The following is a 26265-nucleotide window of genomic DNA, read 5'->3' on the forward strand; positions in this document are numbered from 1 at the left end:
TTGGCAGGCACAGCCTGCGTGAGCCACTCCAGGAACCGGAAATGTCATTATCTCTCACTTACCCCGGCAAGGACGAGCCGCCGCACAGATCAGCGCTGCCGGTAACAGCCGCTAACCAGATTTGCCCACGCCGCTTCCTGAGGCTGGGCACACGCCAGCTGGACCGCCAGGCCAGGCAGAGCCCCGGTGGGCGGGGGTGGACAGGGCCCAGAGGGCCTGACTGGGCTAACAACCTAAGCCCCATGGGCCTGCACCGGCCTGCCCCCCCCTGGGAAAGGTAGACAGCAGCCAGATCCACTCTCAGGGGCCGAGGGTCAGTCTCAGGGCCCAGGCTGGGCACCACACCCCATGGCAGAGGATCAACTCCGGGGGTCCAAATCCTTCTCCAGTGTTGGAGGCACCTGGTCAGCAGCCTTGGCGCCCCATTGGCAAGACAAGCACCCTTTTGGGGAAGGGGTTCTACCTGGCTTTAGTCTAGACTTCCCGAAGGGAATTGGGTCCAAACTCTGGACCCAGCTGTAGGTTCCCACATGTGATCAGGAATGACTCATGGCTCTAGCCTCAGTTTCTCCAGCTGGAACATGGGCATAATCCTGGTTTCCACCTCCAGCCTCTGGGGGCAGATGGCATCATAGAACTGGGGGAAAGCAGAGGGAGTGTGTGGGGCCCTCGTGCTGGGAACACATGGTTCAGTTGCAGCCTGAGCCACAGGGCGACCTGAGGGACAGAGGGGACAGGGTGAGCTGACAGAGGGGACAGGGTGAGCCGAGGGATGGAGGGGACAGGGTGAGCTGACAGAGCAGACAGGGTGAGCCGAAGGATGGAGGGGACAGGGAGAGCTAAGGCAGCTGTGGTATCTGTGTGGTCCCAGGAGTCAGGCCCCAGGCAGAGGCCAGAGGAGCTAGAGTGGGTGGGAGGTGAAGGTGGGAAGTGGGGCTCAGCCTAGCACCCCTGCCCTTGCCCCCATGGTGCTGAGGCACTGGGCTGGGAAGGGGCATTGGGGACTCTCCCTTCTTGGAGGTGAGTGGGCAAGGCCGGGAGGGTCACAGGGCCTGGCGGTGACTCTGGATGTGGCCGTGTAACAGGAAGGAAACCCAAAGCAAGGATCGCACCGACGTCTCCTCAGGAGACCCCCGTCCTTCTGGTCAGTAACGAGAAGGGACATGGATGCAGCTATGGGGCGAGCAACACAGGCTGGTGGGAGACCCTGTGGCGGGGGGGAAGGAACCCCTCAGCCCCTCAGAGCCTCTAGACAGGCCACGACAAGTGAGTCAGGCTGAGGAGCAGGCAGCTGAGGGAGGCAGGTCGGGGCGCATGGCGGGAACAGACCTGGGGCTGGGCTGGACATGGAGAGGTGCACCAGTGTCACCCAGGCCACCTCTCCCAGAGAGACGGCACAGAGCAGGCACTCAGTCTGGACAGGGGCTCGGCACCTATGCCAGCCTCTTCAGACCGAGGACCCCATGCCCCACAGCCCAGCCGGGCGACCACAGCGAGCAGCAGCAGGACGGAGCCCTTCTCTTCTGGCGACAATGGCACAGTGCCCCTCGCCACGCACCTCACATCTCCGCCCTCAGGACCCAGGTAACTTTCCTTAAGTGTTTGTACACCCCCAGGGAGAGCAGAGAATGGCCTCAGGGTTCTCTGTGGGTGTGTGCTTGAGAGTGGGGTCGACTGTGGGAGGCTTATGTATGTGTGCCCGTGTGTGGTGTGTGAGGGTCTGGTAGGTGTGGGGTGTGTGTGTGTAGTGTATGAGTGTTTGGCATGTGCAGTGTGTCTGTGTGGTATGTGGTAAGATGTCTGTGGTGTGGTGTGTGCTGTGTGTGTGGTGTGTGAGGCATCTGTATGTGTGTATGTAAGGTATGGTGTATGACGTATGTGATCTGTGTGGTTTGTTGAGGTGTATGTGTGTGGAGGGCGTGGTGTATGTGGTGTGTGATAGCAAGGCATTTGCGTGTGTGTAAGGTATGTATGGTGGTTTGCGAGGTATATGTGTGTGGAGGGTGTAGTGTATGTAGTGTGCGTGGTGGTGAAGCATCTGTGTGTGTGTGCAAGATGTGGTGTGTGAGGGGTGTGTGATGTGTGCATTGTGTATGGTTTGTGAGGTGGAGGGTGTGGCATATGTGGTGTGTGGTAGTGAGGCATCTTCACACACACGTGTGTATGTGTGTGTGTGTGTGTGTGTGTGTGTAAGGTGTGGTATGTGAGTGTGTGTGGAGGGAAAGCCTGAGGGGAGAACCAGGAGGGAAGTGTCCACACACAGAGCAATCCCAGTACGATGTGATGGGGTCCGTGGACATGGTCACTGCCAGCTGTCCTGGGGTGGGGTGCTAGTCCTCCTCAGCAGCTCACACTTCCCCAGCATCTTGGGAAAGGGGTCAGGGAGCAGATTTCTGGTGGCCCCCCACCCCAATCCTGACCTTTTGCCCAGGTGTCTAGAAGCCCAGGATGCTGGGCCCGCCCTCCTTCACAGCGCCCAGCTCCCATGACCACTGAGCACCGTTCCAGCCCAGGTGGACAGAAGCCAGCTGCTTCCCTGGAACCCCACGCTATCCCCCTGCCCTGCCCAGCCCCCCCGTGCTCGGGGAAGGTGAGTGGGGAGGTGATATGTCAGAGCACAGATACTCAGAGGGCCAGGCCTCTAATCAACCATCCGGCTGGGGAGAGGTGAGCTGGGCATGCACACAGACTCCAGCTCTGGGAGGGGGATGTGGGCCCAGGCTGGCCTCTGTCCACATGCCCATTAGCTGCTCATAGGGCCAGTATCCTAAGAAGGGGACGAAAGCCGGGGATGTGGCAAATGGGAGACAGTCTGCTTGCTTGGGTGAGGCCCTGGGCTGGACTCCAGGTACTGCTGGGAAAAGAAAAGGAAAGATGAGGAAAAGGAAGGGGAGCCCTGCACGGCCCTTTGAGGACCCAGGAGGGGGCTGCAGCCAGGAGCATTCCCGCCTACGCTCCCCTCCCCAGAAAGAACTGGAGGGGATAGTGCCTGGGGTGGCCTTCCCAGCCCCTGGACCAGGAGAATCAGTCTCAGCTGTTGACGCACTCTGTCAGCTGTGTTTGGGTGTATGCCGGCCACATGGGCTAACCCAGGGCATGTCACTGACCCTCGGCAGGGCGTTCCCATCATCTGTATCACCTGGGCAGTTGGAACAGTCCAGACCACGAAGGGGATTCATAGCAATAATGGACTGTGTTGATGGACCCGAGTCAGCCCCCACTAACTCCACCACTAACCCGTCTCTTGCTCTCACTCTCTGCACACTCCCCCATGCCCCCAGGTACACCCACTGCTTGCCGGACAGCGGGGGCCAGGATGGAGCTCAGGACGCGCTTTCCCCCTGAGCCTCGTGCCCGGCGTGAGCATGAGGAGCTGGCCTCTCTCATTCACGGTTACCCCTCCGCTCACAGGGCCTGCGTACAGAGACCCTCCAATCTTCACGTGACGGTGACGGACAAGTGGATGGCACTGTCCTTTCAGGAACGGACGACGCCCCTTCCAAAGACTCATCCTGCAGACTGGGCCCCCCACAATGACCCTCCCCCTCGAACAAGGCCTCTCTGATGCTCTAAGCTGCCCCAGCTCACCCCCTAAGCCAAGTCCCAGTCCTCAGCTGCAGCACAGGGAGCGATTAGCAGGATTTGTAAGCGGCAACACCCTCTAGCAGCGACAGTGGGAGGGGCTGGAAGAACAGCTCCAGCTCCCCCCTCCAGCTAAAGTCCTCCAGAGGTGAGGCTCTCTGTGGAAAAGGTCCCAGACATCCCCCAGGAAAGAGGAATTCGACGCCAAGTGGTTTTCTGGACCCTCCAGCCCAAACACTCACAGCACCCGAAGAGCAGAGGGGCAGAAGCAGCTGATGGGCACTGGGCCCATCCTCCCAAGCAGAAATCAAAACACAGCCACGCCTGGCCAGGGGCTGGGCATCCCTAGGCCTTGGCCCTCTCCTTGTGCTGACCACCCATCAGGGCCATAGAAGAGCTTCCCAAGTGCCTCCCTCCCTCCCCCACCCCCCAACCACTCCACTGTGACTCCACATCCTCGGCCCCATTTGTCTCCCACAACAGAGGAAGGGGGCTCAAAGCCTTAGCTGGAATCTAACTAATGCCTTTGTCCCTTGGCATCTTGGTTCTCTCATCCAGGTTTTAAATGGCATTGGAAATTCCACTGTGCAGACTGCCAGTGGCCTCGTGGGGCCTCGTCTGTGCAAGTTTACCTCTCTGACATCAGTTTTAGTCCTCGATTCTCACTACCCCCCGCCCCATCTCCATTTCTCCCCAGGACTTACTATTTCCCAAAATCTTCTTACTTCCTTGATCATTACTTATTTTTTTGGGGGGGAGGGGAGTGTTCCCCATCCAATGCAGTCCCCAGAAAGAAGCGTTTTTCTCTATCTTTTTTTTTTATTGAATCATCGTGAGATAGGTTTTTCTCTGTCTTACTGAACATAGTAACCCCAGGCTTACAGCAGGGCTGACAGAGGAAGTCACTTAAAGGTGGGCTCCAGGGGACAAGAATATACACAAAAGGGAGAAATACAGGTATGGGCTCTGTTTAGGGCCGGAAAAGGAAGACCCATGATGCTAAATAATCCTGAGAATTAGAAGGCACACTCTTCTTTGGCCTTCCAAGGAGAACAAAGGCAACAGAAATTCCAGGGGGAAATAAGTTAATTAAAAAGGTCCTGGACTCAGTATGAAACAATTTACTAAGTGGCACAATTTAGAACCATCAGTATAAGGAGAAAGTCCATTTGACCTTGTTGTAAATTCTTCCCTCCCTTCCCTTCTTCCCTCACTCCTTCCCTCCTGCCCAGAGCTCCAGCCTCGGCCCCGCCACAAAGATCCTTCCAGGTTGAGTGGCCAGGGGTGAGAAGAGCAGAGCCACAGAACAGGAAGTCCAGTTCTAGCGTGCCATTTGGCCCTGTGGAGATCATACCTAAGGCCATCTAGTAACACTTACTGATTACTTACCACGCCAGACAAGGTCTCAGAACTTGCAGATACTAGGGGATACTCACAACTCCCTAAAGCACAGGTCATCATTCTCCCTATTCTACAGATGTGGGAAATAAAATTTGGTGGGGGTTGGGGGGTGGGGTTTTATTGGGGTTCTTCATGGTAAAAAATAAGTATTGGTAAAGGGAAATGTGTTTGATATTTGCATGACTGAGACCTAAACCTGAAAGCTTTGTAGCCTTTCCCACAGTGATTCAATAAATAAAAAAAATAAAAAAATTTAAAAAATAAAATAAAATAAAATTTGGTGGGTTAAACACGCAGCTAGTGGAAGAGCCGGCTGAATTCGCGCCCAGGCCGGGGAGACGCAACGCTCCCCAGAAGCCAGCAGCTGGTCCTCCTGATTCATCTGACTGCCACGAGCCAATCCTTCTTTTTCTTTTTTTTTTCCTGCTTTTTGGGTCACACCCAGCAGTGCACAGGGGTTACTCCTGGCTCTGCGCTCAGGAGTTACTCCTGGTGGTGCTCAGGGGACCATATGGGATGCTGGGAATCGAACCCGGGTCAGCCGCATACAAGGCAAACGCCCAACCCGCTGTGCTATCACTCTAGCCCAGGAGCCGATCCTTCTTGCCCAGAAGTGTCGGCTACCACACGCACACATTCGAGCAGGCACAGAGCCACAGACACACAAAGAGCCCGGGGGCTGGTCCAGGCTAGAGCGGGGTCTTACCTTCCTGCAGTCTCTGCAGAACACGGACGCGCTGCCCAGGAGGCCCAGCGCTTCCCCACAGAGCAGGCACTGGGACTGGCCATCCCCCATCGCATTGCGCCGCATGGTCTCCAGCCGTTCCACCAGCCGCCTGCACCACAGGAGCCAGGGTCAGATGAGACAGGCAGAAGGACAGACAGAGTTCCCAGGCTCCAAGGGGCACCTCCCAGACAAAGCTGCCATGGGCCGCGTGCTCCTCCTCCCTCTGGCTAACTGCTAACCATTCGTCCACACACCCATTATTCATTGAGCATCGCTGAGGAGCCTGACCCTGGAAACAGAACAAGCCAGCCAGACAGACAGACATGGCTCCTATCTTGGGGAACTGACATCCAAGGAAGGCAGAAAGTCCCCAAACAAGCAAACGCGTGGACTGGAGAGATACACAGGGGTTAAGGCACTTGCCTTGTATATGGCCTATCGGGGTTTGATCCCTGGTGACCACAAATGTGCCCACGCACCCTGGTCACACAGCCTGGGAGTGATCCCTGAGTGCAGAGTCAGGAGTATGCCCTGAGAGCAGCCAAGTGTGACCCCCAAACCAAGCCAACCAAACAAAACAATTGAACATGCAAACTGTGGGAAGAGAAATCGGTGGGAGTGGGGTGGGCTGGAGGGGGACAGCCCCGGGTCTGGGGAGGGAGGGATCGGTGAAGATGGGGGCTGGTGCAGGCCCCTCTGAGCTGCTCTGATGACAAGCACCGACCTGTAGCGCTCGGGCTGGGCTGGCCAGGGCAGGGAGATCGCCTCTGAGCCTGTGGACGCCCCGGAGGAAATGAGGTGTGAGGGGCCCAGAGGGGCCACTTCCAGGGGGGGTTTCAGGTCACAAAATAGAATGTGGCTTACTTTCTACAGTTACAGTGAAGCCACTGAAGAGTTTTCGGGAGAAGAGAGATTTGATCCCGAATGACAGTCTCCAAAGCTCCTTCTAGCTGCTTAGGAAGCCGGGATCACAGGGCAAATAGAGGTGAGAGTGGGGAGTGAGGCGGGGGTCCGGGGAGAAGGACAGAGAGGCCGTGGGGGAATTTCAGAGGAGCATCACGGATCTGGAGTAAGCAAGGGGAGATTAGAGAGAGCAAGAGCAAGCAAGGTGGACAAGTTTTTGGTTGAAGCAACTGGGCGTCTGGAGAAGCTGGGGGCAGAAGGAGAAAGAGCCCCACTTCTTGGAGAGACTAGGGCTCGGTGCTTCACAGCCCACTGCGACCCCCATTTCACCAGCAACCTGCAGTTGATCCCGCCCCTGCACCTACTGGCTGGCTGCTGGGCTCCCCTCCTCGCCAGGCCCAGGACTGCCCGGTGAACACAGGCAAATGGATGGCCGTGTGGACACAGGGTCTCGCGCAGAGGACATGAGCTTCCGCATTACTTTAAAAGTGATTTGGGAGGAGGGGGTCTCCAGGCAGAGCTCAGTGGGGCCTAAGGGGCTACTCTTGCTGATACTAGGCTAGCGGGTCCATAGGGCCCACTGCCTGGGCCCAGCCACACGGTGCTGCTCGGCTGCCAGTGCTCAGGGGCTTCCAGGACTACACCTGAAGGGGCCAGCACTGACTTTGGGTGCACACCTCCATTCCCCCCACCCCGGCCCCCCGCAGCCCAGGACTACACAGGAGCCACTAGCCCCAACAACAGAAGCGAGCTGAGACATGAAAGGATGGGGGCACAGACATGAAGGGATGGGGGCTCAGGCAGAGCCAGCTGCCCTGGGAGCCTGGGAGCCTGTGGTCGGTTCCCAGGGGCGGGACTGGGCCTGGGCCTGGGGGCCGACCCTCACCCAATCCTCTGCTGCTCCAGCACGTCCTGCCGCTCCGCCCGCTGAATCACCGCCAGGATGACCTCCACCTCCGCTGGGCTCAGGCGCTGGCTCTTCCTCTGCTTCTCTGACTGGTAGGTGTGCACGGACCAGCCGGCCTGCAGCCTGGACACAGAACAGCAACCTGTCTGCACCACCCCTATCCCACAGGTCCATGCAATCAGGGCATCAGGGGACAGAGCAGGCACTGTGTGCTGGGGGGCTGGGGTGCGGGGACGGGAGGAGGCAGGCTCCATGTCCAGGGGTGGGGGCGGGGGGCCCAGCTCAGCCCATGGGCCGTGGGAGCCTAAGGCGCGCTCATTAAAAATGATCAGAATCGTAGAAGAGAGTGAGGAGGCTCCGCCTGGAGACCCAAAAGTGATTGACATGGGATTTGGAAAACTTGAGGATTCAAGTGGGGGGAAGGTGAGGGAGGCTGCAGCGGGGCAAGTGGGTACCGGGCTGGGGGCTGCGCAGGAAGGTCACGGCCTTCCCAGGCTGCAGCCAGGGACGGAGTGTAGAGACTCCCACCCCTTCTCCTTCTCCGGATGGGGAGACAGCGGCAGGGGCACCCAGACCCCGACTCTCCATGCTGGACTTCAATGCTGGAAACATTCTGTGCTCATAGTCGGACATGGACCAGGAGGCAGTCGCAGCCTTGAAGAATGACAGTGTGACAGGAAGCCCGAGTTCAGGAAGTGACACCTGAGAGCCCACACTGCAGGCTCAGTGCACCCCCAGCTCCAGCAGGGGTTGGAGGAGCGGTGGGCGTGGCCACCTGCACCGAGGGGTGTGGCCTCTTCGGGGGCGGGGCTCTGGCAGGCAGGATGCAGATGGGGAGAGGAGTGGTCCCCTTCTGGGGTTCCCCCAACCAGATGAACCCTGTGCCCCCCTCGGACTGCCCTTCCAGGCTGGTGCGCCCATACTTCATGCGTGATCCACAGTCTCAGCATGAGAGTTACTGGGGCAGTTTTGCCCTAAGCTCTTTGTGCGTTATAAACACTTTTGCCTCATAACTCATAATTTGACTCTATGAGTTATGCTTGGTAACAAGAATTTTTTTTAATTACAAAAAATGAAAGAGGGGCTGGAGCGATAGCACAGCGGGTAGGGCGTTTGCCTTGCACGCAGCCAACATGGCCAACACAGGTTCGATTCCCAGCACCCCATATGGTCCCCCGAGCACCGCCAGGAGTGTTCCTGAGTGCATGAGCCAGGAGTAACCTCTGAGCATTGTTGGGTGTGACCCAAAAATCAAAAAAAAAAAAAAAAGAAAGAGGGATCTTATAGGCCACACCCAGCCGTGTTGGGGTGGGGCTGGAACCATACCCTAGCCAGAACCCGAGCTGGTTGAGTATGAGGCAAGTACCCTTGCCCCTATTAACTCTCTGGCCCTGAGGGATCTCCATTTTCTGGTTTGTTTTTGTCTTTGGACCACACCCTGCAATACTGAGGGGTTATTCCTGGTCGTAGTTGGGGAATGATATGGGATGCCAGAGATCAATCTGGGTTGGCCATGTGCTAGGCAAACCCCTACCCACTATACTCTCTCCAGCCTCAGAGATCTTAATTTAAAAGAATGTAAAGACAAAACCTGGACTCCATTTTTTTTCATTTAAAAAGATAGTTAATTCCAGACAAAATGGGTTGCATGCTGTGCAAGGCAAGCACCCTACCCACTGTACCATCTCTCTGGCCCCCTCATGTGGCTTTCTAATAGCCAGAGCCCAGAAAGCAACTGCCTGGCTGCTGCCAACTGACCACTGGGCTGTCCCCTGGCATCCTCCCTCAAACCACCCCCCACAAAACCCTGCCAACCTGCACTTCCTCGTCCAATGTCCTCCCGGGCCCACGATCCCATCTGGGCAGGTCCATGTGGCCATGAGCCTCCTGAGCCCTACCAAGCCCCTTGGGGCACAGGAGGCCATCCAAGGTCTCTCAGGATAGACAGTGCCTCACACCCGAGGGTGGGGGGGAACCATACTGGCTCCTCGAGCCCACCTGCACCAATGGCAGGGATTGACACCCTCATCTCTCCATCACCTGGCGTGGCCTCACCCAGCCTCCCCAGCTGCCAGTGTGGGGCTGTGTGTGTGGTTCCAGGCCTGGTTGACGCTGGACACTCCCTGGGGCACCTTAGACCCCTTCCCACCCACTCGCAACCGGAGGCCTTTCCTACACCCCCTCCGAGAAGAAGAGGCCGTTCTCAGGGCCCCCAGGGCAGGGCAGCACCTCATCACTGAGTACAGCACAATGTTCAGGCCAGGTAGGACCCTCTGGCTCCCACCCTAACACAAGCCCTGCCTGCCCCATGGCACAGTCTTCCTCTCACACTCGTGCCCTCACTGTGTGTGCGCCACCCTGCACGCCCACCCCCACTGCTGCCAGGCCTCTCCACAGTGGGTCTCCTACCTCGAGGCCTTTGCACTTGCCTTTCCTTCTGCTCAGAAGCTCTTCCTTGCACTCCCAATCCCATGTTTGCACCCCCTCCGGCACATGGCATTAGCTTCCCCCTGCCTGGAAGCCCCTCCCGACCCCCAGGCCAGTGAGCACCCTGCACTGCACCCTGCTGCTGGAGTGATTACTCGTGGCCTGTGGGTGATGATGATGTGTGGCGGGGGGCCTCGCCCCGCCCCATCAGTGTCTGCCACACGGCAGGGAGCCCGGGAACCCTGCAGGGCGCCAGCAGCCAGCAGCCCCAAGGAAAGGAAGGGGCCTCTGACACAACCGCCCCCTGTGGGATTTGCGGCACTCCCTGTCAGGGAGCCCAGAGACCCACAGAGCCTGGCGTTCCGGGGCAACACACCACGGAGAAGATCAAAGTGTCTGTTCTTCCCCAAGGAGCCAGAACAGCTCTGGCTGCGCACAGACAAGGTCAGAGGAAACACGCTGCTGGGGGCAGCAGGGGTCCCAGCAGCCTGGTGGGGAGCACGAAGCCCCCGCCGGCCTGCACTAGCCGGAGGAGGGAGAGAGGGAGAGCCCGCACCCCGCTTCCCGGCAGGTCTGAGTCCAGAGAGAGAGACACACACACGTTAGCTGCTGCTCAGACACCGGCGGCCACACGTGACGCTGCACAGCCTGGCCCTTTTGAATTCATTTTCTGATTCCCCTTTGATGTTCCAGCTCTGTCCCCTGTGGGCTCATAACATCTAATTGCCAATTTCTTGAACTTGGTCCCACTTGGGAAATGCTGGCTCTTGTAATTAGCGTGGTTTAACAATGAAGGGGCCCAGCTGGGCTCAGCCGAGGCCAGGGACCACCCCCCCAGCCCCCTCTCCCCACCCACCCACGCACACACACTCCCCCTGGGAAGCGGACAAGGAAGACAGCAGAGGCAGTTGGGAACCCCAGGTCGTCAAATCAGGGGGTGGACAGCCTGAGCTGACTGGAACCAAGGTCGCCACAGGCTGTGCCCATGGGGCCGTGGGGAAGCAGAGAGGCCTTGCCAGGAGCCAGCAGAGGGCTGGGCACCTTGGGGAGTTGCGCTTCACCCTGGGGGGAGGGGAGGACGCTCCTTCTGCAGCCAACAGGACTTACAGCTCAGGTCTGTCTGCCTGCGCCAGCTCTGAAGTGGCAGCAGACATCAAAGGCTCCCCTCAGACCTGGGACAGGCTGCCAGCTCCAGCTCTGCACAGGGAGGCAGAGCACCAGGGCTCCCGGCACCCGCGGGACTGGCCGTGGAGGTAAGGTGACCAGTGCGTCTGCACCACCACTCACGAGGAGAGAGAGGGGTTTCACTGTCAGCGTGCCCCGCGTGGAACTAAAGGAAGAAACTGCCCTTCCGTGGTCAGCTCCAGAATGGGCGCGGTGGGCATTTGCCTCTGACTGTCTCCTCCAAGGTCCTTGGGAACTTTGTTCAAGACAAGCATGCACGGTACGGGTGAGGCGGGGTACTCACTTGGCTCGCAGGGCCAGCTGCCGGTCGTTCGGGCAAACCCACTGGTCACTGCCACTGCCGAAGATGGTGTCAGCCATGGCTCAGGGGGCCCAGCCAGGCGGGGAGTCACATCTGACAGGAGAGAGGGGAAAAGTGAGAGCACATCATTGGCTGCAGTGTGGGTGGAACTGACCCGGCCCATTCCAGCCCATCCCCATGAGAGGCCTCTGGCACCTCCGCCCTCAGACTAATTCCTCCAGTGCCATTCGGGATAAGAGCAGAGACTGTGACTGGGTGACAGGATTGGTGACACCAAAGGTCCGGCACCCAGCTGTTTCACTCAGGGCACCCCAGAGAGGGGCGGGTGAGAGCTTCCCCCACAAGGGACCCAGCCCCGGCTGCTGAAAACCTCCAGAACCCAACTGCTGCCATGCTCAAGGCTGCTTCCCACACACTCAGGCCGAGCCTCACACATGAGTGAACATATTCCTGGACTTGCAGTCGCAAATGCAGCCACACAACACATCATAAGACACTCCCTAACCATTCTCCACAAGTACCACGCCACACTTGATGGGGTTCAGATAGTAGGCAACAACTCATGAGGGATATGTATGCATATATACATATTTTCACATATATATATACAAAAGCTCACATCATTCAACCTTTAACAACATGTTAGCGATGTCCTAAAGAATGTCTTAATCTCCCCTGCCAACATAGAACAATCTTTACACTGTTTCCTATATGAATACTTTTTTGTAAGCATTTTCTGTGGTTCTTCATAACAAAATATATATTACGAAATATATATTATTTCGATTGTGCTTTGGGACAGGAATTGGGGCTTGGGATGAAACATCCCAAATTTGGTGGTGGGAAGGTGTAATGGAGGTGGGATTGGTGTTTGAATATTAAATGTAATCAAATATTGTGAATTACCTTATAAAAATTTTTTAAAGCTTAAAAAAAAAAAAGGCTGGCGCCAGCGAGCACCCAAGTGACACACCTCGGCCACGTCCAGAGCAGCTGTGAAGGGACCAGGCCTGCCGTCCAGCTCAGCCCTGCAGTGTGGGAGGGCCAGACTAGGAGGGGACACATGGCTAGCTGGCCCAGACATGTCCTGCACAAGGGGGACCCCAGCTGATGCCAGGTACAGGAATGTGGCCGAACCCAACTCCCTAATGGGCTCAGTCGCCCCAGAATGCCTCAGTCACCAGCACAGCAGCAGGGCCTGTCCCCAGAGTCAGGACCTGCTGTCCAGCTGCAGGGACCTGCCCACAGGGACTCCAGAGACCCTGCGGACCCCGCAGGAGCCAGGCCTGCTCCCGACTCCAGGTACATCCACTTGCGTGGTCTGTCCGGGCTTGTTTTCTCTCTGCCACCAAGGACGGGACCCACTCTTTGTCCACCTGGTCTAAGGATAGAGCTCATTCACTCCGGAAAGAGATGGAGAAAGGGGAGAAAGAGAGTATGGGCACATGTGAGGGGGAGAAGAGACAAGTCTGAGGAGCTCTCAGTCTGAGAGGAGAAATACAAGGGGCTATGCTGGGCTGTCTGCACTCCCATGCTCGCGGACCATCTACATCAGTGGCTCACACATAAATCCCTTTACACTCTTAAAGATCACCGAGGATGGGGGCCTAGAGAGCTCAGCGGGAGGACACATTTTGCATGCAGGAAGGCAGGTTTGATCCCTGGCAGGGGATAGTGCTCTGGGGAACACCAGGAGCGACCCTCTCCCCCCCCCCCATATAGCACCAAGCACACAGTTGAACCAAGAGTGGCCCCCAAGCCAACAAACCAAACCACTGAAGTCGGGATACAGCCTGGCATCTCTTTTTTTTTTTTTTTTTTTTGCTTTTTGGGTCACACCCAGCAATGCTCAGGACTAACCCCTGGCTCTGCACTCAGGAATCACTCCTGGTAGTGTTCAAGAAACCATACGGGATGCTGGGGATCGAACCTGGGTCAGCCACGTGCTTGCTGTACTATCACTCCGCCCCCTCTGGCATCTCTTAAACTGTTTCACACTACCATATGACCTAAAAAATACTTTTAATTCAATACCAAGAACCAAAAACATACATCTGCACAAAACTTACAGAGAACTGTTTACACAGCATTATTCATCACAGCCCCAGAGTGGGTATGCCAAGAATGTCCATCAACTGGTGAGCAAACATGAGGGAAAGATGATTTCGAGGGAAGGAAACACACTCCAACATGGGAAGATGCTAATGGCGCCAGTCACAAGACCACATGGGGGACAGTGCTGTTCAGATGAGCTATCCAGGGAGGAAGGAGAGGAGCAGTCCCTCTGGGAGGAGGACTGGGCAAAGACAGGTACTGGATTCAGGGTGCCCCTCTGGGGCAACAATAGTGAGCAAGGCAAGGTTCATACCACACAACTATGTGAGTATACTGAAGCCTCAAAATTGTTCGTTAGGTTTTTGGGGCTTTGGGGGCGGGTTAAGAAGGTTGGGGCCAGGGCTGGAGCGATAGCACAGTGGGTAGGGTATTTGCCTTGCATGCAGCCAACCCAGGTTCAATTCCCAGCATCCCATATGGTACCCTGAGCACCACCAGGAGTAACTCCTAAGTGCAAAGCCAGGAGTACACCCTGTGCATCTCCAGACATAACCCCCACAAAAAAAAGGTTGGGGTCACAACACAGTGGCTCTGTATTCAGGGATTGTTCCTGGCAGCACTCAGGGGATTATATGCAGAGATGTGGATTTGAACCAGGGTCAGCTGCATGCAAGGCAAGCCTCTTGTCCACTGTATTATCATTTGGTACCTAAAACTACTCACTGGCACCCTTGAGAAGTCTGAGTTGTGCAGTATGTGCACTGCATCTCATTAGGTGGTTACAGAAAAATTTGGGAAGGGCTGGGGATGTGACTCAGCAATAGAGCACAGAGTCCGCATGTGTGAGGCTCTGGGTTTGACCCTTGGCACAGCCAAGGAATAAAGTAATAAAAGATAAAGCAATAAATAAAATAATTTATAAAGGGCTGGAGCATTCTGATCATAGGGGCATAGTTATTGATATTAAAAATTGAAATTGAGGAAAAAATTAATTCATTGGAAAGTAACCAGCCCATTAGAAGGTCACATATTTTAGCAAAACACAACTGCCTTTTCAATACAAAAATCAGAAAATTATCATTTTACATGCTTATGTAACATCATTTGGTTTAATGAGAGACTGCCAGATCCTCTGACAGTCTCTCCCGGCTTCTGTGGCTTGTGACTTGTTAAATTGTGTGGATCTCAGGGCTCTCAGGGAGAGAATTACTGTGGGAGAGGAAGTCCTGTGAGCCTCTCCGCGATCTCAGTGTTCGTCCCTCACACTGCTTCCAAAGGCTGAGAGAAGGTAGCTTCCTAAAGATGAATTCCAGTGTGGTCCCTGCAGCCGCATCGATGACCTTTACATTTTCCATTTGTGAGAAAATGACACATCGGCCTTATTGTGATGATAAAAATAGTTTTGATCTGTGGCGGGCCGTGAGAGGCAGCAGGGCCCCTCCACGCCACACTGAGCTCCGCTCTGAGCCTGCAGGGGACAGTCTGCAGCTCCCTCACCACCCCGGGGACCAAGCCCTGGACCTTGACCCACTGGGAACATCCAGGCCCCTACTCGGTGGCTGAGCATTGTGGGCAGCCTGGGAAAGAAACCTGGGCAGCCACAGCTGGAGACCCCAGGGGCAGCCAAGGGATGCCAGGGGCCCCTCAGCCGGACAGTCCGTCTTCTTGGAGGGAATACAGCCTGGAGGCCCCGTGCCCGCTCCCCAGGCAGCCCAAGGGCAGCAGCACCCACTGCCAGCCTGCAGTGCCGGCCGGTCTGTTTGCTCTGTCTTGAAAAATTCTTTTTTCTTGTGACTAGCACAGTCACACTGCTGTGTGGGTGTGAAAGGCGTTACTCTGCTCCGGAAAGCATCTGAGACACACTACAACTCTGGAGCCCTTTCTTTCTTACTGAGTTTTTAAATACCTGGGTGCTCCAGGAAATGAGGGCTTCTGCCTGGCCAGGTATGTGGGGTGCAGCCACCTGGGACGGAGCACTGCTGCTCCTGCCTCTGCCTGCAGGGGGCACCACGGCACAGGGCAACTGGGCTCTCTACAGGCTTCCATGCCAGCAGCGGTGACCCCAGCCAGGGGAGGAGCAAACTTGGGGGTGAGAAGTCCGTCCTCTGCAGAAGCTTCTAGAGGGTGGAGCTGGGCAGGCAGAAAGGGGGTCCTGAGCAATCATTCTCAGACTTGCACTTCCTTTACAAACAGAACCACAGAGATACTGGGGAAAAGAAAGCGGTGAACGGGGTTGGAGCAATAGCACAGCGGGTAGGACGTTTGCCTTGCATGCGGCCGACCCGGGTTTGATTCCCAGCAACCCATATAGTCCCCCAAGCACTTCCAGGAGTAATTCCTGAGTGCAAAGCCAGGAGTAAACCCTGTGCATTGCCGGGTGTGACCCAAAAAGAAAAAAACAGCGGTGAACGTAGGTGGGGACACGTCACCCATCACTGCCCCAGTGAGCCCCTCAGGCTTGAGGAAGGCAGCTGCCCTGGGCCCTTGGGCCTGGACTCCTGGCACTCCCAGGGAAGCTGCAGAGGGCAGGTGATAGAGCGGGGTGCCCTCCCCAGCCCTGGGTCCGGGCACTAGTCAGTGGGTTCTCTGCACGGGGCAGAACCTTGTGGACCACATCCCTGGGGTAGCTCTGAGAGAGGCTTGGGCCCTGTCCTCTGCTCAACTGCACTTTAGAAGACCCCAGCACGACATGTGGAGGAGGCCCCCTTGGTGCTCTTGTGAAACTGTCTCCACAGGGGCTCAGGGACTAGGATAGTCCCTGAGAGACTACCTGAGGAAAGTCGTTGGGGACGGAGGGTTGAGAGCTCAGGCCAAATGGGGCCGGATAGTACAGCGGGTAGGGCGCTTGCCTTGTACACGGCTAACCTGGGTTCGATTCCCAGCATCCCATATGGTCCCCTGAGCACCACCAGCAGTAATTCCTAAGTGCAGAACCAGGAGTAACCCGTGAGCATCACTGGTGTGGCCCAAAAACAAAAACAAAAATCACGTTCTTAAAGAAAGATAGATTTGTCACCCAGAAGTCAGATACTCCGTGTGTCCAGGCCCAGCACAGACCCCTCCTGCACCACCCTCCCCTCTGACTCCCGGGGGCCCCTCTGGGCACCACCACCACACTCGAAACACACCCAGCTCCCACCCCCAGGATTGACCGACTGGACATCAGGACACAGAGGCCCCCCTACCCCTGGGATTCACAGGCAGGTCTTCAGTGGGGCTGTGGCTTCCGCCACACCCTGTCGGCTGTTTTCCTACCACATTGTACTGTCAGACGCCCTCCAATTGTGCTTCAGAATTCTAACATGCCCCCGATGCATTGTGGCTTTCCTGTTTGAGGGCACAGATTGTTCCCAATGTTGTTCACTCCTACAGCGGATATCCTAGGAGATAAATGTGTGTGTTTTTAAAATGTGCCCAATTCTGATGATTTCCCAGGGACACATCCCCCTGGGAGAGGGGAGTACATTGTTGGAGGGTTTGAGGTGGTTTTTGCCAGGGTTTGATTTGTGTGTGGGGGGGGGGGGCAAGGAGTAGTGCACCCCCCCCGCCCAGATGTGGGCCTCTTGCACTTTCACCAGGCACCTCTAATATTGCTCAAGACAGGAAGTTCTACCGGCGGGGGCGGCTGGGACCAAAGGTTAATGCGGATTTTGCATATAGGGAGCCTAGAACCCACCAAAGGGAGAGGCCACCTGGTCTTCCCCAGGAAGGCAGCTCTGTCATGCTCTCTCGTCACTCAGGAGGCCTCCCCTGGGCACGGCTCGTGCCCTTCAGACCTGGCACTGAGACTGGTATAAGGGGCCCAGCAGCCGCCCACCCGCCTCCAGCAGGGCCCCCGCACCCCGGCTCATGGCAGTTGGAAATGAGCACACCCTCCCCAGTGCCAGGGAACAGCACAGATAGGTCCTGGCCTCCCCACGCCTCCAAACATGCAAAGGCTCAGTCTGGGGTTGGAGTTGGGGGTAAGTGAGGAAGGAGAGTGGGCGAGGGGTACTAGAGCACTTGTCTCGCAAGCCTCAGGCTGGGAGTTCGATTCCCAGAGCCACCTGCCTGTGCCACATTCACTCCAGGCAGTTCTGCTGTCTGGGAGCTGCCGCCACGTGGGGGTGAGACCCACCACTAAAGGGATACAAGCACTCCCATGTGTGAGCACCAGGGCCGGGAAGGGCGGCCTCTTGTCGACCATGTGTGTGAGCACCTCAGCCAAGGGGGGGTGTCAGATGCATACAACACCTGCACGCACTCTCCCACCACGAGCACCGGGACCAAGTGTGCGACAAAACCACACACAGGAGGTGGATGTGACCCCTGGTCATCACCACAAGGAAGGAAGGGGGACGATGAGAGTAACAATGATGATCATAGACCCATGCCAGCCTGCAGCTGTCCCTGACATGGCCAGATGGAACAAGACACCCAAAGCAGATACACACCGCCCTCTGCAGAGGACCCACTTCCCCACTGCCAGGCAAGCACAGGGTCCGGGAATCTGCCGAGCAGGAGAGCTCCATTCTCCTCCTGGGCACCCCCTACCTCCCCGGGGCCAGCAGCTTCTTGCCTTAGATCCTGGCCGCTTCCAGTCAGGGATTCTCCCATGCGTTCAGCTGCCCAGAGCAAACGGGGGTCTGGTATGAGCTGGGGAGCCTGAGTCTGGGTCTTACCCCACAGGGAGGAGAAGGGTGGGAAAGAGGCAGGTGGGATGGAAGGGCTGAGGACGTGGAGGGGTCCAGGAGGGGGCTCTGGGTGCAAAAGGAAACCAGAGTCACCAGCCAGTGCTGGGCATCTGCTCCAGGCCCCCATGTGCCAAGACAGGGCGCCCCGGCATCCTGCCACGCGGGGGCTGTGTCTGAGCAGCGGGCCAGAGTGGAGAAAGCTGGGGCTGGAGCTGTAGTACAGCGGGTACAGTGCTTGTCTTGCACACGACCTACCTGGGTTCAAATCCCCGGTGCCCCATTGGGTCCCCTGAGCCCTGCCTGGAGTAATCCCTGAGTACGCAGCCAGTCATAAACCCAGAAAACACCAAAAAAGGAAAAAATAATGGCTAAGCAGCTGCCGCAGATCCATGTGCAAGCCCCGGCCAGGGGGCAGGATCCCGCCTCAGCCTGCCCTGAGCTGTTTGGTCTGATTTCCAACCTTGGCAGCAGACACGGAAGGCAGACAGGAGGGAAAGAGGGCGGTAGACAGGAGGTACAAGAAATGGGCGGAAAAGCCCACCCTGTACCGCTCCCCCATCCCCCGGCATGTGCCAGGACCAGGGTTCCAGCAGAGGGGCCCCTTCTCCAGGGAGCCGTGTGGGGCCAGAACAGATGCTTCATGCTGGTGGTGCCCGTTGAGCTGAAGCAGCAGTCCCCATCTCCGCCTCTCAGACAGGAGCCCTTCATCCAGACTAGCTCTGGGAGCCCGGGGCAGCCCCCAAGGCCCAGCTGCACAGGGTCGGGGGGGCCGGGGCAGATCAGTGCAGGAGGCGGACAGCAGGGGTGAAGCCAGAAGAGTCACGGGGCTGGAGCCAGTGTCCAGCAGGTGAGGCATCTGCCTTGAACACGGCCAACCTAACTTCGGTCCCCAGCACCGCAGATGGTTCCCCAAGCCCAACCAGGAGGGAGCCCTGAGTGCAGAGCCAGGAGTAAGACCTGAGCACCGCCAGGTGTGACCCCCCCAAAGCAAACAAACAAACAAACCGCGACCAAGACGGGATAGTACCTGCTCCGAGTCAATCCTCCCTGCAGCTCCGATGCCTGCCGCGGCCGAGGGCCTCCAGCCGGTGTTACTATTCCAGGGAGCCCTTAGCAACAGGCCTGACATCTGCTCTGTTACTATGAGACGGGAAACATGATAATAGTGGCAAGATAAGGTGAGCCCAGACACCAACATTTCCTCCACCTGTCACGCAGTGCCGGGGCAGGAGTGGTCCCGGCAGGCATCTCCCAGCCTGCTGCTGGGGAAGCCCCTCACCCCCGACCGCCCCCTGAGTGTGGGATGTGTGGAGCATCTCACCCCAGACTCCCTTGTGAGCTGAGGTGAGAGCCATGGGGAGTGAGCTATCCACAGGGTCGCTCCCTTGGGGGACCTCTTGCCCCTGTTGGTCAGACTATAGCAAGACATGCCTGACAGTCACTGGCCTTCCTGGGACCCTCCTTGTGTCCCTCACTCTCAGCCAACATCAGATCAGATGGTTCCTTTGTTCACGAACCATCTTCTGTGGCTGTGTGCTGCCAAAAGGCATAGAGCCCGTCCATCACCTGGCCCCAACTGTCCCTCCAGCCTCCTCACAGCTCACGCACCCCTCCCTGAACATATGCTGGTTGCCAGGAGTCTGGATGTGGCCTCGTCTCCCAGATTTTGATGGGGGAGGAGGTGTCCTTTCGGTCCCTGCTGGGCTTTCTCTCCATCCCCCCCAATCTTAACAACTCCCCTGAGGAGAGAGTCCACTGACAGGATGCCCACACAGGGTGAGTGGCCTGCACTCCCTCGTGGTCCTCCCACTAACCTTCACAGTCTTACTGCCCACCTGGGATACCGTGGCGTCACGGTCTGGGGTGGGGGTGAGGGCTCCTGCCTCTGGCGTTTGGGAAGTGGGGCCCTGTGTGGGATTCAGTGTCGGGTCCACCTCCCCTGTCCTGCTCGGACCTGCTCAGCCAAGTGATTCATCAACTCAGCCCCGGAAGGCCAGGGTGGGAGTGGGGACACAATGCCACAGTCAAAATCAAAAATTGCTAGTGAGGGCTGGAGTGACAGCACAGCAGGTAGGGCGTTTGCCTCGCACGCGGCTCACTGGGGTACAATTCCCAGCATCCCATAATGGTCCCCTGAGCACCACCAGGAGTAATTCCTGAGTGCAGAGACAGGACCCCTGTGTATCACCGGGTGTGACCCAAAAAAGAAAAAAAAAGGCAAGTGATCTGGAAGAAGGTTGTGATGAGGCGAGGTGCCTGAAGCAGAAGCACAGGCTGGCACAGGCCATGGGCAATGCCAACAGCATAAGAGGGCAGGAGGGCAGGACGGCTACAGCTTACAGGCACCTTGTCTGCAGGCTGGTGGGTGGGCGGGTTGGTGGGCAACTCAGATGCCCCTTGCTGTGCCATAGCTCCCTCTACAGGGGGTCCTCCCCACCCTGCAGCCTGTCTGCTCTGTGCTCCAGTGCCTGTTCCAGGAAACATCCCCCCAAATCACAAACCCAGGCCCCACCATGGCCAGAGCATGGATGAGCACCACACTGTGGCGGACCGGGCTTCAGTGGGGCTCCTCTTTGTTCCCAGAAGACCCAACTGGGCCCTGCAGACCACTTGCTGCCCAGGCCAAGCACCCACAGTCTACGAGTGGCCTGCAGGACCAGTGCAGTGACCCCATCCACCCGTCTCTGTTACAACTGGGTTGAGAAGCTCCTGAAGGAAAATGAAGGGTGGACACACCCACGGCTCCTCTGCCCCAGCCCCCTCTGTCTGGTGTGCGCCTCAAGCCCCCAGAGAACTGCACAGAGTGGGTGAGGCATGGCACAGTGAGCAGCTGGTTCGGGCCGCCGGGGGTTGGCAGGGGTGTGGGTCCACACACGGGCAGGATGGAGCCAGGCCCAGCATTTCAGTGGATCACATAGGACAGCTGCCTCAGAAAATGGCTCTAGGCTTGGAAACACTTCTGGAGGGGTTGGAGGGGTGGGTCAAAGGGCTGGAGGATGTGCTTTGCCTACAGGAGGGCCGGGTTTGATGCCATCACTGCATGGTCACCTGAGTGCCAGAGTGACCCCCAAGCACTGTGCTGAAAGTAGCCTCTGAGCATCACAGGGTGTGGCCCCCAAAGGAAGGAAAACAAAAAATCTTACCTCCCCACAAAAATACAGCTCTGGCCGGGATCTCAGCAACCGCCATGCCCGCCCCCACCATCTCTGCAGCTCCACACAGAGCCTCAGCCCTCTGCTGGCCCACTCACTGCCCAGGTGAGGTGGGCCTCCTGGCCAGTATGTCCCTTCTCCTTTCACCTGGGCTCTGGAGCCTCCTTATCTGCTCTCTGCCATCTCTGCAGGCTCATGTCCAGATGCCAGGCCTGCTGCGTACGCACTCATTCCTTGCCCCACATCAATACCCCAAGCAATACCCATAACATCTCCCTGCACACGCATCTCTATCTCCTGTCACTGGGTGAGGACCAGTAGGGAAGGGAGGGAGCAGCACTCAGTTTGAGTCTTCAGGGCTCCCCAGAGGGAAGGAACTACCAGAACTCACTCTCGGTGCACAACAGACACTATGCCGGACCCCTAAGGAGCCGTAAGTTCAATGGGAGAAGGTAACAGCACAAAGGCTCTGCCAGCATCCCCCAGCTGGGCAACCTCAGAGAGTGGCCGCAGAGTTGCCACAAGGGGATTCATGAGCTCCAAGGAGTGATGGTACAGGCAGTCAGGGAAGCACTAGCAAGGATGAGAGCAGAGATGGGAAACTCTAATCAGAAGGGAAAGAACCAGAAAAACAACTCAACGGAAGCCCTCAGCAACAGTGTAACAGGAGCTGAGGGAAAAGCAGGAGAGCTCCAAGATGAGATAGAGGGGGTCTCTAGAAAATCACTGCCACTGTCTGTCCTCCTGTTGTTCATCAATTTGCTCGAGCAGGCCCAGTAACGTCTCCATTATGACAATTGTTATTGTGTTTGGCATATCGAATACATCATGGGTAGCTTGCTAGGCTTTGCCATGCGGGCAAGATACTCTTGGTAGCTTGCCAGGCTCTCCGAAAGGGGCGGAGGAATTGAACTCAGGTCGGCCATATTGGCCGCTTGTAAGGCAAACGCCCTACCCACTGTGCTATCACTCCAGTCCTCTAGAAAATAATAGAAAAGAGTCTCAAAAGAAATGAACAGCACAATAGAGAACTACGGGAAGTGCTCAAGAGGAACAATATACAAATCACTGGAAGCTCTGAGGAACAAGGCCGTGATTTCAACAAAGAACCGCTTGTCAAAGAAGCAATTCATAAAAATTTCTCAGAGGAGGGGACAGATAGTACAGTGGGTAAGGTTCTTGCCTTGCAAGTAGTGGGCCTGGGTTCAATCCTTGGCACCCTATATGGTCCCCTGGCTCCACCAGGAGTGATCCCTGAGCACAGAGCCAGGAGTAAGCCCTGAACACAGTGGTATGGCAAAAAAAAAAAAAACTAAATAAAACCACACATTTTAATGACAATGACAAAAGTCAAAGACAGAGATAGATGATGAAAGTAGCAAGATCCAAGAAGGAACTTGTATTCAAAAGAAGTCCCGTAAGATTCACAGCAGATCTATCAAATGAAACTCTACAGGACTGAAAAGAAGGGAGGGAATATAGAAAAATTACATAAGCAAAATTCAATAGAATGAGCTTCTCACCAAGAGTACTTGATTCAGCTAGATTATCGCTCATAGTTAAAGAAATGATAATTCATGGGCAAGCAACAGCTTAGGCAGTTCACAGTCTTGAAAATCAGTTTTGCAGGGAAGAATAAAGGAGATTCTTCAAAAAACAAGACAAATTTCTCAACACTTTGCCACTGAGTACAGCATTCACTCATGCTTGCCCTCTGCAACATCAAATAATGTCCATTATTCCTAGCTTGCTAAGATTTTTACACTTAATAAATAATGAATTAGGTTTCGTTTACTTTGAATTTTCTTTCTATGTCTATTCAGGTGATTTTTTAACATCTAGCCTTTTCTCCCCCTTTTACTTATTAATGCAGATACTTACGCATCATCTATAATATATTTTTTAACATTAAATCAACAATACCTTTGAATGTTATAATGTACTTTTATATTTTATAGGCCTATTCAGATTCTCCTTTAAATTTTTTAAATTCTCCTCACTTTTGCTAATTGTGTATTTGTAGGATTTATCTACTTCGTGTAAATTTAAAAATGTATTAGCATAGAATTATTCATACAATGAATTTTTTAACTTGTATATCTATAAAAAAATGATGCAGCTTCTGGAAAAAAACATCAACTTATACTGATTTACAATTTTGTAGAACTTCAGAAGTTTAGTTGTCATCACCCCCCCAATCAAAAACAAAAAAGATCTCTCTCTTATGTCATGAAACATAGTAAAGGAACAACAAACGTCCAAGACATCGGAACTAGAGACTTCGTCTACAGAACTGAGCTTACTGGAGGTTTGGGGGAGCATATCCCTGGGTCCCTGGTGGGTACTCACTCCAGTGTTGGAATGCTTTAGGCAGGAAACTACCACAAACAGTACTGTAAATCACAGTATCTCAACAAAAATCAGGTGACAACCAAAGCCCACAAAAAAATGCATTCTCAGGGCTGGAGTGATAGCACAGTGGTAGGGCATTTGCCTTGCACACAGCCGACCAGGGTTCGATTCCTCCGCCCCTCTCGGAGAGCCCAGCAACTACCAAGAGTATCCCGCCCGCATGGCAGGGCCTGGCAAGCTCCCCGTGATGTATTCAATATGCCAAAAACAGTAACAACAAGTCTCATAATTTGTTGTGAGACGTTACTGGTGCCCACTTGAGTAAATCGATGAACAACGGGAAAACAGTGCTACCTGACAGTGAGTACCCAGGACACACCAAGGTCAGACTATCAGTACCCAAGCCTCAGTCATCAATAGATTCACAGAGAGTAGCAGAAACCCCAGAATATTTGTGCAAGCTCATCACTGCTTTTAAATCACATCATCTGTGAGCAAGAAATAGTCCAGGGTTATGGCACGTGCCTTACATGCAGCTGGCCCCGCTCGGTCCCTAGCACCACATGGTCCCTTGAACATCACCAGGTCCTGGAGGTTCCCAAGCCGGCTGCAGTGACCTACAAATCCCAGACCCTGAGGGGTCTGAGGGCACCACACCGTCAGCCATCACTGCCTGGCTGAGAACCAGAGTGAGACCTTGGTTCTCCTGAGTACCACTTGGGAGAAGGCCCCCGGTCTGCCCACCAACCAGCCAGTTACTCCAGTTAGACACACTACAAGACTGTTGTACTTAATGGTGAAAAAAAAAGCACAGATTTATATATCAAAAGCTTCTTTTGGGGGTGGAAAATGTAGCTCAGTAGTAGAGTACTCATCTTGTACCTATAAGGTCATGCTCACTCCTTGGCACCACACACACACACACACATACACACACTGACACAGCTCTTGTTTTTCAGAAATATTCTGGTAACTCAGTGTAACAGGTTTCCTCTGAGTCCTGGAGGTGGGTTATTTTGAAAAAGAACCCATGGAATTCACCAGACCATCAGATCAGAGACTGATGGCACAAATAAAGAACAGCGAAGGGGTCGGGGTTAGCAAGTGAGGAGCCCAGGCCCCAGGTGGCGGGTGTGGCCCCAGGGTACACACGCTGCCCAGCCCCACCCCGGAGGGAGGCGGAGGCCATCTGTCTTCTCAGCAGACACACGTGGCTGCCTCCATGCCTGTGAGCTGTGTGTCTGGAAAGTGCCAAACTGAATTTGTGGAGAGGAAATTGGATTTGCCTCACACCGGGGAGAGGATCGTTGCAAGAGCCCAGGAAAAATCACCCCATACAGCTAAGAAGCTTCTGGAAAGAGGACCGGTTCTCCCTGCTCACCTGCATGGTAAAGTCCAGTCCTGGGACAGCAGGCAGGGCCCCACACTCCAGCACTCGGGCCGCTCCTCTGCCCTGCCCAGTCCCTCTCCCATCCCTCTTCCGTCCTCCTCACCGAGCCGGGGCGGGGACTCGGGTGCTGGCTGTTTGCTCACAGGCAGTGGCCAGGCTAGACCCAGCTGACCGGGTTGCTATCTGCGGCCCAGCTGTCCCCTCTCATTCATGGAAACACAAACAGACGTTTCTCTGTTCCCACTCCAAGGTTAAGCAGTGCACGGACTGGGAACCAGCTGCCAGCTCCTCTGCACAGTCCCCCCCAACCCCCGCCTGGCAGAAGCTTGGGGTGCCCATCACCGAGGACCACAGTGAAGACTGCCAAAGCCCCAGGCGACGGTGGGGCACGGCCCCTGGCTGAAAGAGGGGACCAGCCGGGAACAGAGCAGAGCAGACGAACAGCGAGGCACTGCAGGCCCTGCCAAGCCTCTGGCATCGTCACTGGCTGCTGGGGTCTCCGGGACGAGCTCCACTGAAACACGCACCTGCTCATGCTGAGCTACCCAACTGGGGGAGAAATAGCAGCCAGCGGGTGCTTTACAGGGTGCTCCCCACCTGCGGGTGCGGCTGACATTCACCCCAATCTCAGGGAGCTGGCACAATGGCTGTCCCTTCCCCAGAAGGGCTCCGGGTCCAACACAGAACGGGGCTGCCAGCTCAGCCCAGCTCGGGGTGAGTCAGTTCACAGAAGCCGAGTGGGACGGAACTGGCCGGACAGTTCTGAGAAGGCTCAGGGCCCCCAGGACTGGCACAGGCCTCAGCGATGCTCCTGTCCTGTCCTGCCTACCCCACCCGCAGATGAGCTCTGCTGAGACAACTCCAAATCATGCCTCATGGTTCCATGAGGGTCACAGATATTCCCGGGTCCCACTGCACACTGCACTGTCGAAACAGAAACACAAGGCAGCAGCCTCACATCCAAGCCCTGCCCCCCCCCTCCCCCCCGGGAGCTGCCCAGCTCCGCACCCTCTGCCCCAGCCCAAAGCAGCCACCCCTCCTTGGGGTCTTCACAAAGGCTCTTTCTCACGGTGACCTGCTTCCTGCTTTCTTGCAACTAAGCAAAGACAGGACCGAGCTCAAGGCCAGACAGCGCTCAGACACGCCTCGGACAGAGCAGAGAGCAGAAGCCAGCTCACACCTCTGACCCACAGAACTGGAGAGAAGGGAA

At 55.9% G+C, this 26265-nt stretch overlaps 1 protein-coding gene across 2 annotated transcripts in view; it reads right to left on the reverse strand.

Moving 5' to 3' along the window:
* RPH3AL (rabphilin 3A like (without C2 domains)) overlaps positions 1-25133 on the reverse strand; it is a 93473-nt gene extending 68340 nt beyond the window's left edge. Inside the window, exons 1-4 of one of the 2 annotated variants that reach the window (XM_056127261.1) lie at positions 25047-25133; positions 11416-11526; positions 7500-7643; positions 5690-5819 (exon numbers count right to left, since the gene is read on the reverse strand). In XM_056127261.1, coding sequence (XP_055983236.1) covers positions 5690-5819; positions 7500-7643; positions 11416-11492 — 351 coding nt within the window. In that variant the 5' untranslated portion in view covers positions 11493-11526; positions 25047-25133. Of the gene's footprint in view, positions 1-5689; positions 5820-7499; positions 7644-11415; positions 11527-19188; positions 19281-25046 lie in introns of those variants that run through there. The other variant, XM_056127262.1, reaches the window with a different exon arrangement.
* Between the last annotated feature and the right edge of the window lie 1132 nt (positions 25134-26265).

The sequence above is a fragment of the Sorex fumeus genome, unplaced genomic scaffold, assembly GCF_029834395.1.
Source record: "Sorex fumeus unplaced genomic scaffold, SorFum_2.1 ptg000063l, whole genome shotgun sequence".
NCBI classification, from domain to species: domain Eukaryota; kingdom Metazoa; phylum Chordata; class Mammalia; order Eulipotyphla; family Soricidae; genus Sorex; species Sorex fumeus.